Here is a 12,057-nt window from a genome sequence, read left to right as displayed (position 1 = left end):
ACAGGACTGGCAATGCCATTAATTCTGTCTGTGCCATTTTTGGTCTCTTCTGTTAAAATTAAGAGTGGAAATGAGAGTCAAAGGCCTCTAGGAGCTTCTTGTTCCCATTCTCATCTTTAAACTCCATTCCCAAGTCCCCCCAAATAGTCTAAAACTGTAGTTTTCAGTCTGATCTTGCCCTATTTTTGTCATTCTGGGAAGTTTCAGTGGTAGCAATGGGAACAGAGAGCCTCTTGGAGGCAAGCTATTCCTATGTCTACTGTTACAAATCTCAATAGCCCCCCAGATTGGCTCTAAATTATGCCCCAAAGAGGCTATTATGGGGGGGCTTAAGAGTGGGGATGGGTGTGAATTGACTCATAGAGACATCCTGCTCCTGTTCTCACCCTGCCCTCCCCAAAAAAACACACCCTGGAAAATGTTGATCCTACCCTCTCCAATGATATTGTACCATTGTCAGATGGCCTCCAGAAGGTCAGGGGGCTCATTTATAGCCCCTGACCACTCAAACTTCAACCACCCTTGAAGTAAAGAATCTCTGAGCTCGTTCAATATTTCTGTAACATACGTTAAAAATTGTGCTCAAATTCAAATGAGAGATGCAAACATAAAATGTAGCAGACGGTAATTTTTTCTTCTTTAAAAACAAGTGAATACACAACTTACACCAGAATATAATTTCTCCAGAGATATTCCAGAAGTACTGCTGAAGTTTTCAATGAAATTCCTAGGTGCGGTAAATAGACGAAGCACTTTCTCATCTGCTCCAGACACAAACTGAAACCGCCCCGTTAGTGCTATACACTGCATATCGTACCCATGGACTTGGGGTCTTGCTATTTCATGCCATGACACCTAGTAAAAAGACCATTGTATTTATACAAGAACCAATCTTAGAATCTATAGGAGAAAAGCACCCAAGAATATAAAATTTTAAGTCCCGTTAATCTATTGTCAATTTTAGAACTACACTTTGCTGAAAATACGCATTCAGTTCATTTCGTACAAAAAATGCATTCTTGCCTCTATCTAGATCTCATTGGAAATGCCAGGAATCTCCTCTCATTAATAAATGAGACGGACGGCTGGCATGTCCAATACATCCCAGAAAAGGACCAGAATCCTATCCTGGTTCAAAATACAACTCTGTCCCCCAGTTTGGCCTCCCCCTGAATTTTTCTTTAACAATCTTTATTCCTCACTAGAAACAGAATACTAAGTTGCATGAATAATGATATCATTAAGTCTAATTATAGACAAGATCTTATTTTTAAATAAATCTTTCCAATATAAACTTCTAAATGTTTATACTCATGTGATATTGTCATAATACCATAGTAGCTAACTACTGATCAATAGGAATACGATATGAATGCATTTTATGAGAGTTTAAGAAATGTTAAGAAAAGCTATTGCTCAGATTTCGTATCCTGTTGAGAAAAAAATCATTTTTTTTAGAACTATCAAAACTTGGCTGTAAAAACCCTAACAACTTCCGGAGTTGGAGATTTCTCTATCTCTTTGCTGCCATTCAGTGTTCATCCAGATTTTTGCAGCGCAGATATGCTAGCTCGGATCTATCTACAAGGGTTGTGTACAAAACAAACACACTGTGGCTGGGACGTTTGGCATAATGGAATCTTGGTTGTTCTAGGTTTTGGCAGAGTCAAATTCCAGAGAATTCTTATGGGACAAGGAGGGCAAGCTTAGAGCACTTCTCCCCTCTTCCTCTGCAGGGTCCATGCACCAGCCTGGCCACCAATCTTCCTAGCACCTTCTTTTGCTCAGCTCCTGTTCGCCCTGTTTTGTGTTTCTGCCACCCTTGAATTCAAGTCCAACATATCCAACCAACCAACCAACCCCTTCCCTAATATCAATCTTAGCTGTGGTAGCTAAGGGGAAGTGGGAAAGGAAGGTGCTACGAAGATCAGAGGGAGCCAGTTTGATACGTTGTATTTGAACCAGTGGACTGGTCAGATACTTCACGTGACAAGAACATGTGGCAGCAGCAGAATAGCTAACTGGCCTCCCTGGTCTTCCCTCCCCCAATCTTCCTAATGTCCTGCTTTCCCTACCTCTGCCTTTTTCCCACTTTGCCAGAACACATGTCCTTTAGGTCCACATCCAGAGCAAACATGCGTGTTGTCAGTCCCATTAGGCAGACCAGACCAGAAAATCAACTCCACAGGAGGATTAGAACTATAATTTATTGAGATAGGCTATAAAAACCGAATCCTGGAAGTCTGACTATAGCTATTCTTCCCCTCCTCCCTCCTCCCTCCTCCCTCCAGTGAATCAGGGAGCAGTTTGCCTGAGCTGCTTCTGAATATTATTGTGCTTCCCAAGACTTAAAGAATGTTTCAGTCCTCTTTGTCTAGATAACTGTTCTTACCCATTCTACCAAGGTCATCTCCCTTACTCTGTATGCACATTGAGTCCATGCCCAGAAAAAATACTCGTATTTCAGTCTGAAAATGGACTATCTAAAACTAGTGATTCCATCCACATAATTTCACAAGTTTGCAAAAAATACCTCTGGGTTGTTCTCTCTTTTCCATGGAGCAAATATCCTTGTTGTTTGGTCAGAACCAACGGAGATTATAAAGTCTCCCTCTGGATCCCACTTCACATCTTGAACACAATTAAAATGCCCTGAAATCATCACTTCTGGAGCCCATTCTCTCTATTAAATCAAAAACATTTATACTGTAATCCATGAATGCGGTAAAAGGTATTTGTTAGATACAGTATTCTCTTCATTGCAGAACTATATCCAAAGTTGAAAATTGATTTATGTATTGGATGTATATTGCACCTTTAATTCTGGAGCTCAAGGTGGAATACAAAACATTCCCTCCTCCTATTTTTTCCCATCCTTGGGAGAAGAGCAATGACCAATCTCGATAAAATAGTTAAGAGCAGAGACATCACACTGACAACAAAGGTCCTCATAGTTAAAGCAATGGTGTTCCCCGTAGTAACATATGGCTGCGAGAGCTGGACCATAAGGAAGGCTGAGCGAAGGAAGATCGATGCTTTGGAACTGTGGTGTTGGAGGAAAATTCTGAGAGTGCCTTGGACTGCAAGAAGATCAAACCAGTCCATCCTCCAGGAAATAAAGCCAGACTGCTCACTTGAGGGAATGATATTAAAGGCCAAACTGAAATACTTTGGCCACATAATGAGAAGACAGGACACCCTGGAGAAGATGCTGATGCTAGGGAGAGTGGAGGGCAAAAGGAAGAGGGGCCGACCAAGGGCAAGGTGGATGGATGATATTCTAGAGGTGACGGACTCGTCCCTGGGGGAGCTGGGGGTGTTGACGACCGACAGGAAGCTCTGGCGTGGGCTGGTCCATGAAGTCACGAAGAGTCGGAAGCGACTGAATGAATAAACAACAAAAACTTTTCCCATAACAATCCTGCAAGGTAGATTGATCTGAGGAAGTGTGTGCTGATCCAAAGTCAGTCAGCAACCTTCTGTGGTTGAAAGGTGAACTTCAACTTGAATCTTCCTACTCCTTAATCACTACACCACATTGATTTAACAAAACATAATGGCCAATGAGGGATGGGCATCAAAAGATCACTGTAAAGGACGAAGAACCTTATATGGCATTCTTGGAAGATAAAACATACTGATTGTTTTTTTATGTTTATAACAAAGGAAACGTACTTTTAAGGTGCCTGCAACACACATTTTTTTTCCAACAAGCAGAGTAGCAGTGCACAACATTTTTGGGGCTGAGGGCCACACCTGGCCTTGGGGTAGCATGCTGAGATCGCACTCAAAAAAAGGAAGTGGAGTCAGGACTAAAACTACTTTTGATTTAACTTACAGATAGTCCTTGCTTAATGATTGTCCTGTTTAGCAACTGTTTAATGTTACGATGGCGCTGAAAAAGTAACTTTATGACCAGTCCTCACACTTAAAAGTGCTGCAGCATCCCCGCAGTCACATGACTGAGATTCAGGTGCTTCGCAACTGGCAGCTGTTTACAACCATTGCAGCATCCTTTGATCGCCATTTGCACACATCACACATCACAAGCAGTCAGTGGAGAAGCTGCAGTAAAATCACTAGTCCTGGTTATGTGATGTCTCGCTTAACAACTGTGGGTGATTTGCTTAACGGCCACAGTGAAGTGAGGTCATAAGTCTGTCACGGTCATGTGATGTCTTGCTTAATGACTGTGTCACTTAGCAACAAAGTTGCCAGTCCTAATTGTGGTAGACGAGCAAGGACAACCTGTACTTTTAAATTTAATTCACATTTACATTTAATTAAAATGATATGGTTAATGTATATATTACTGTTATCTTCCCTCACCATCTCTTCTCTCACACTAAAAATCACAGAAGTGAAATACCTCTGGAAGCCGAGCCCAAATCTTCCAGGGACCATGTGCAGCCCTGGGGCTTCAGCTGTAGAGCCCTAAACAATAGTTTGGGAACAGGTTCTATCCAATGGTATAGCAGATACTATTCAAGCAAAACATAATGAGTCCAGCTCAGAGTGCTGTAGAAAAAACAAATTCAGGTAGTGAGCCTTAAAAGGTCTCTGTCTCAGACCTGGGAAGGCTCTGCTGCGGCAAGAGATCATCCTGGGCCAGATAGACAAAAACTGATCCACCCAAAAGCTGATCCATCCACCTAGCTTCACATAGCCATTTGTTTTTCCCACCCACAAAGGCCAACAAGTCTATCCTAATTATCCAAACTGGTTTAACTGAACTTGTTTGCTATTCATTATAGCTCAGAAAGGGGGGGGGGAAACCCTCAATGCTGCAACTTATAAAAGATGTTTAAAAATATACAATTCGTTACATGGAATGAGCAAAGAGCCATTCTTCCTATATAAAGATATTCCATATACGTTTTTGTGATAGAAATAAACTCTCTCTTGCCTTGTTTGCAGAAGTCTGTTTCCAAAGATGAAGTGCTCCGTGGAAAGCATGAGCAAGAATCATTGAGCCATCTGGGCTGAATTGACAGTCAAAAAATCCAAGTGTATTTCCTCCCACTTCTCCTATTCGGACCTTTAAAAAAAACACAAGATACAATATGCGTGAATGTGTATGCCTTTCCCCTACTAATTAAGGACTGTGAGCAAACGACATATGATTTAGAATTACATTCAAAGTGAAGTTAAAAGAATGTCATTCTAGAAGTATTCAAATGTCTTGCACAATTTAAAAAACACATTTTCAGACCTTTTGAAAATAGAGGTTTGCAAGATCATTTGTAAGTTCATATAAAATGAATAATTGTTTTGATAGTGGTATGTTTTCCCCAGGGCTGGGATCACATGCTACAATATTAACCAGTAATATAATCAACCTCTAAAAATTATTTCACATATTTTTGCATGAAAGCAGTTACTTGTTTACTTGCCAAACTCAAAAGCAGCTTGCAATGTAAAAAGTGCTTCTTCAAACAGTGCCTAATCAACTAAGACTGATTTCCTGCAAAATAGTTGTAAAATGCTAAGCCAGTTCCATCCTTTCCCTATGCAGTGTAGACTCTGTTTCCACGTGTAACTCATGTCAGATTTCCTTGTGACTATGGTTGGCTAGCCCAGTTGCAACAAAAGCTTCAATCTCCAGCTTAAAAGGAACCCTAATTTGTACCATGGTACTGCAACTCAAGACTGTGGTTAATGTCAGGCAGGGAAATCACTTTAGAAAAGAAGCAACAGAATATGCACAAGGCTGGGTCACAGTTTGCAAAGTATGTTTTCCAATATTTTTATTAAGGGCAAGATGCAGCAATGGGCACTGATTGGCTTAAAAAGAAAGAATAGATGAATTTATTAGAGGATAGGCTATCATTGATTATCAGTCCTGACAATAAATTAGAGCCTCCATGTACAGAAGGAGCATTCAATTGAGTAATGCCTAGAGACAGCTGATAGTATAGCTAGAAAAGTCTTGCGTTCATTTTAAAATAACAGTACCTAATTTCCAAATATTAATCATAATAACCGAAAGGAAAACATGTGAAGTTCTTAATATTTACTTATTTATTTTTAATATGGTTCCATCTAAATCCAGAGGAAGTCAACATGAATTTCAAGGAGAGAACCTTCTTCATTGCACAGTGTTCCTACACTTTATTCCCCATCCTGACATCCACATGAAAACTTTAGCTGTTTTTAAGGGGAATCAATTTGTTGACGTTCTGAATATTGAAGCATATTTCTTCTTTGCCTCTCCACTGAAGAAATTAAAATACTTCCTGCCTAAAATCTTTGATACTTGGGATTTAGCTCTATATTTCTTTTACTTTGGTGAGACAAATGGGGGAAACGAAAAACCACGTCTACCTGGTCCAACCACATTCCAGATTCATCATCTGGAGACCACAGGATCACAGTTTTGTCCATTGAAGCAGATAGTAACCTCATTGGCTGTTCCACTCTGCCATCTACAGTATCAGGAAAAAATATCCTCATATAATACGTTTTCATTCATTTTTATCAAATACTGTTTCTATCACATCTGAAGAAAAGCAAAACATTTAAATAGGAACTCTACAAAGATGCCACAAAGAACAACTATACATAGCTGAAGCTGGAAGAAAGATCACAATTTACAATGTCCTCAAATGTGCGTATGGACAAAAATCTTGTAAACTGAATCCTGGATACTGTGATTCTTCAGTACCCGTTTCACAGAATTACATTTACAGATCGTCAGACTTTTAACTAAATTGCACAATATTCATCCTGGTCCCGAGAAAGGAAGAAAATCTTGCCCAAAGGGTCAAATATTATTGTCTCTCCCTTGTAATTAAATGCTAACAGATGCATACAAAATGACTTCATATACTGTACTTCCCGACCTCTGATGCACAACACCAACTTCCACATATGGTGGAAAAAAACATGATGTGATATGTCATATCACACATTTTAAATTCTACATGCTATCAGACAGAAGGGGGGACTCAGCATGGAATTCTCCATTTTGGCAACGAATTCCACATTCCTTGTCATTCTATCAGTAGCCCAAACTGCAAATCACATACTTCTTCTTACCTTTGAAACATGGTGGCTGCCAGTGAATTCCATATACCCAGTTTTCATGGCCAGCTAGCACTGAGTCCAAGGTAACTGCGAAAGATTTATCTACACCTATCACAGAACAAAGCAATCAAAAAAGAGAGTGAAAGAAAACATTCCAGGCTGTTTTTAAAAGAGCCAAAAATGGAGCTCATCTTCTTTGTATTTGAAACTAGATGTACCAGGGTAATAGCTTACTGTCAGAGTCCCACATAGCAAGTTGCAAGAGAATGCAGTTACATTTGTTGAAATCAATCAGAATGGAAAGCATGTGTCAAAGAGTAAATTAATTGTCAAGACTTATCTAGCCATTGTATAAATGACTCAGCCTTGCAAATAATTGCATGACAAAATTTATGACCCTGTGTCTGTGAATTCATCTGTGAAAAAAAGATACGATGGGGCCCGAAGACTTCTGTACATGCAAGGTGCTCGATGCAAATACATCTTTCACACATAAACAAAATGAAACACACCAATAACACCAATAAAGAAAAAAACTGTATGTCCATTCACTATATTCAGTTGGATATAATAATTTCTACTGAATTTATTACAAAATGAAATTCATGTGCAGAAATAGAAATCTGTTATGTCATGGGGGGCACCAGTCAAATTAGTTGAAAGAAAACACAGCAAAGCCCACCCTGTTTCAGCTAATTAATAGCACGCTCTTCCACAATACATTAGAAGAATAAGAAATCTTATCTTTTACTTAACCATGCTGAAAACATTTTTATAGAAAAGTCCAATATAAAACAACAGATTTACCATCATTATTTTTTATGCTGAAGACATTCTCTTTCAACCTAATAGTGTCCTCATCTTGGATTTCCCCAAACAATGAAGTTACATGCATCTTCCAGATTCTTATCAGACAATCCTGAGCACAGCTTGCCAAATACAGATCTCCATCTTAAAAAGAAGAAGTTAAATTGATCATTAAAGAAAGAGTTTAAGGTGGAAATTCAGTGCCCCAAAGAAATAAATATTTATAATGGTTAGTTACTAAACAAAACTGGAACTTTACTCTTTGCAGTGGTTCATGTTTCCAAATTACATTATATTATCAAGTTAACTGCAGTAGCAGGAAGTGTCTATTATCCTTCAAGCCCCTGAGAGAGAGGGAGGGAGGGAGGGAAGGAGGGAGAAGGCTCATGTCTTTGATAAATGGAGGAAAGAACATAACTATTTCTAATATGAGGTATAATTTCTAGTGGTTGTGTGTATTCTGAAGTTCCATGGAAGAGCAGAAAAAAACAAAAAAAAAGTGGCAACAGATATAGAATTCAGTTTCTCAAGACCCTCAGTATTATTTCAAAATACCTAGCTTTCATGGCTACAAAACATGAGAAATCCCTCCTGAAACCTCATAAACCAGATTGAATGAGATTTACCACAAACTGCCCATTCAACTCCTCTTATCCAGTCTTCGTGTCCATATAGTAGTAAAGATTTCTGAAACTGAAACAAGTAAGGATCCTCAATATGCAGCATAAACATATATATTGTAATTTTCCCCACTGTAGTTTGGGGGTTCTCTAACATCCAACTTTGCTGCTAGATACTGAAGTAGCTTTAGTGAAACAGTGCCTGTTTGCAGCTGTCCTGGTTTATTAGATTGACCATAGATATTTGATTCTTAGTAAAATTCCTGACTGGATTAGTGCAGATCCCCCAATCTCAGTGTCCCCCAAATATGTTGCCAAGTGCAACTCCAAGACTTTCATTCCTCATATGGATCAGAATTCAGAGCATTTATATATACCTTTATACATCTGGAGGGTGTCAAGCTGGGAACTACTATCTTGTGTTTTGCACAAGCTTGCTTTGGAACACAATGCAGCTGCTTGAATTCTGACTGGCACTCACTTCTATCCAGTGTTGGGAGAGCTGCATATGCTTCCTAGGGAGTTGCCCATCCAACTTGCATCCAAGCCCCATTCAAAATGAAAATATTAAAATACTAAAATAACAGAAATTTAGTATTTTAAAATTTAGTATTTTAAAATTTAGTATTTTAAAATACTAAATAACAGATATCAGGTAAATGAAGGAGCATATTGACATGCTTGACCTCTGCAGCATGTAGGACAAATTCAGATGCCTCAGGCTCCTAAAGAATTTCCTGAGGTCCCAGGGGAATTTTGTAACAACCTTGCAGGCAGTTTCACGGTGAACTTTGCCTGCAAAGTGGAGATGACTGGAAGCTTTTTCCCCCCAGTGGTTCTGTTCCTTCCTGAATGGGCAATTCCAGTCAATCTGCATGGGGAAACAGTCATGCCCATGGTTATTTCCATGTGGGGTGCCATAGGGCTCAGCTCCCTTTGTCATGCAATTTAATATTTACATTAAATTGCTAAGGGAGATCACTCATTATTTGAGGTAAAGTATCATCAATGTGCTGATGATACCCTGCTTTACACAGCCACTCCAGGTTCCACCAGGGATGCTATCAAAGTCCTAAACCAGTGCATGGAGGCTGTGAAGTGTTTTAGGCAGCAAAGGTGCACAGCTGCCTCAGTTCATATCAGGCCAATCTCTGGCTGAAGTAGAGGACTGGAAATGCAATGGGATTCATTACATCTAACAAGGCCTTTAGCCCCATCTCCTCCCCTTCTCCAGGTTCACCTCTGGAGAAGAACAAATTAACCCCTAATTAGCACTGGATCCTAATAGATTAACCTGACATTAACAAATGAGCATGCTTCTAAACAGTTTTCCTTAGACATGAACATGGCTGATTGGTTATTAAAATGATGCTGTCTAACAGCTGAAGACTGTCATTCTCAAGAAATGCTATCTCTGAAAAACGAGATTTCGAACTTCCCTGAACTTGAGTCTCAGAAATTAAGCAGGGTATAAAACTTTGTAGAAATAAATAAATCAAAAAACCACCACCACAAGAAAAATCCTGTAGACTAAGAAGCAGAAATGATAGCTACCTCTCCAGCCTGTTGCACGTATAAATGAATTCTGCAGTCATCACCACCACAAGCCAGTACTGGTACTGAAACAAAAGATCATTGAAAAGTTGCTGTTTCAACTAAATATACTGAAACAAAAGAAAATAGAAACAAGATAAACCATTTATGGAAGAGTAAATGATAGTGACACTTCCCTAGGAGTAAATCCCATTCAAGTTCTGTGGGATTTACTTCTGAGCAGATATGCATAAGCTTACACTACAAGGCAATAAATTAGGGCAAGGCAGCACTTTGGATTCAATTCCAAAAGGATCCTTTGGCATTTGCATGTAGGATTTCTTTCTTTAAAGCACCTTCATCTCTCCCCTGACCTGTGTGGCAGCTGTGGAGGAGTGCTCTGCAATGCTTGGAAAAGAAAAGGCTGCTTTAAAGCAGCCAGGTACAACATTCAAGTTCCTGCATGCTCCAAGGGACTCTTTAGAACTAAATCCAAAGCACCACATAGACTCTATACCTGGAGGTCTAGCCAACCAAATTCAGTGGGAACTTCAAAGGAGTGATATAGTAATTCAGATGTGGGACTCTGAGAGGAAAGTCCCAAGTTCTACTCCACTATCAGCCACAAAAGTACACTGGATGGCTCTGGATCCATCATTGTCTCTCCTATTACACAGGACTGTTATTAAGAGGAATAACAGGAAGAGGGAACACTATGCTGCTTTGAGCTCTTGACAGGCAGGACATAAATCCAATGAACAACTAAGGAGTGTATTGTACAGCTTTATTAAACAGATTCAAGGGACTCAGTCTTAAAAAATAAGTGCCAAGTCACACCAAAGGCCAAGGACATGCTATAAAAGGCACAATAAAGTTAACAAACTAAAAACCTTAATTCTTTAGGGTTTTTCCCGACAACAACAAAATATCAAAATATCTTGCTCTAAATTTCCACATTTAACTACCACATTTTAGTGTGACTTCAAGAGGCTTTTAAAAAGGAGGTGACTGGCTACCTACCCAATTAATCAGAATATGTGAAGATAAGTCTACCTTAGCAATTTATAAGATCAGATATTAGAAAACTAGCTCTTTAAAGGACAACAGGCACATGCACTGTTAGGCATTTCTTGAAATGATTTTAAAAATTACATAGCCATTCTTACTGTCATTGCCTGGCAAGAAGGACAACGAAACATCCATAACAAATCCATTTCCAAACAATAATGTCTGAAGACATTTAACTAAGGAGGAGAAAAAAAATGACGTTACATTATTCACAGTGATCACTACAGAGATATTTAATTAAAAAAACACAGAAATAAGGTACTAATTATTAGAGTCAAAGGCAAAAATGTGCTTCACAGCACACCCTGTCTCCAACTCCTTAAAGCAGCTGAGCCTTTCCCCATGGCTGCATAGCTGCCACATGATCCCTCAAAAATGCATTTGGTTTAAGGAGCTGCAGACAGATACTACTACATGAGCATCTTCGTGTGCTTTGAAGCACCTTTTTGCCTTTGAATTCAAAGTATTGCACAGCTTTGCTAACTGTAGCTATAATGAAATTCAAAATTTACCCACGATTAATGTAAAGGGTTATACAACCCAGTGAAAATCAACAACAGAAAAGCTGGTTTTAGTCAAGAAAAGATAATAAAGAGAAGCCAGAAGGCATCACAGTATACATAGAAGTTTATGTCTGTAATGATGATCTCTTATTATTTATCCACAGTACTTTAAGAGATGTAATGCTCCTGAACAGTGACTTAACCAGATTATGATGACAAAGATTAAAAGTGTATCTCTTTTTTATTCATCTATAACAAACAGCTTTCCAGACAGTAAGGTGTGTATTAACTTTACTTACTTATTCTTTGTATAACAGTTAAGCCGTATTTCCATGGCAGTTAACAAAAAAGAATAAAACAAATATGGAAGTATTTCAACAAATCTGAAATATGGTCAAAATATGATGATCAAAGAACTAACATCTGTTCTAAACCAGCTGCCACAATCAGTAAAATGTAGATTATTGCAAAAATAGGAATGGAGGGTCTCTGCCAGAAGT

At 38.9% G+C, this 12,057-nt stretch overlaps 1 protein-coding gene across 1 annotated transcript in view; it reads right to left on the bottom strand.

Annotated features, from left to right (window-relative positions):
- The window catches only part of ELP2 (elongator acetyltransferase complex subunit 2), a 54,680-nt gene that overhangs the window by 32,201 nt on the left and 10,422 nt on the right, over positions 1-12,057 (bottom strand). The window contains exons 5-13 of the mRNA XM_063298739.1: positions 11,153-11,230; positions 10,008-10,072; positions 8,460-8,526; positions 7,834-7,977; positions 7,039-7,134; positions 6,325-6,425; positions 4,907-5,038; positions 2,534-2,683; positions 667-855 (exon numbers count right to left, since the gene is read on the bottom strand). Coding sequence (XP_063154809.1) covers positions 667-855; positions 2,534-2,683; positions 4,907-5,038; positions 6,325-6,425; positions 7,039-7,134; positions 7,834-7,977; positions 8,460-8,526; positions 10,008-10,072; positions 11,153-11,230 — 1,022 coding nt within the window. The remainder of the gene's footprint in view (positions 1-666; positions 856-2,533; positions 2,684-4,906; positions 5,039-6,324; positions 6,426-7,038; positions 7,135-7,833; positions 7,978-8,459; positions 8,527-10,007; positions 10,073-11,152; positions 11,231-12,057) is intronic.

This window comes from Candoia aspera, chromosome 3 (assembly GCF_035149785.1).
Source record: "Candoia aspera isolate rCanAsp1 chromosome 3, rCanAsp1.hap2, whole genome shotgun sequence".
Taxonomy (NCBI): domain Eukaryota; kingdom Metazoa; phylum Chordata; class Lepidosauria; order Squamata; family Boidae; genus Candoia; species Candoia aspera.
Note: the sequence above shows the minus strand (reverse complement) of the source record. Positions and strands in the feature narration are given on the sequence as shown.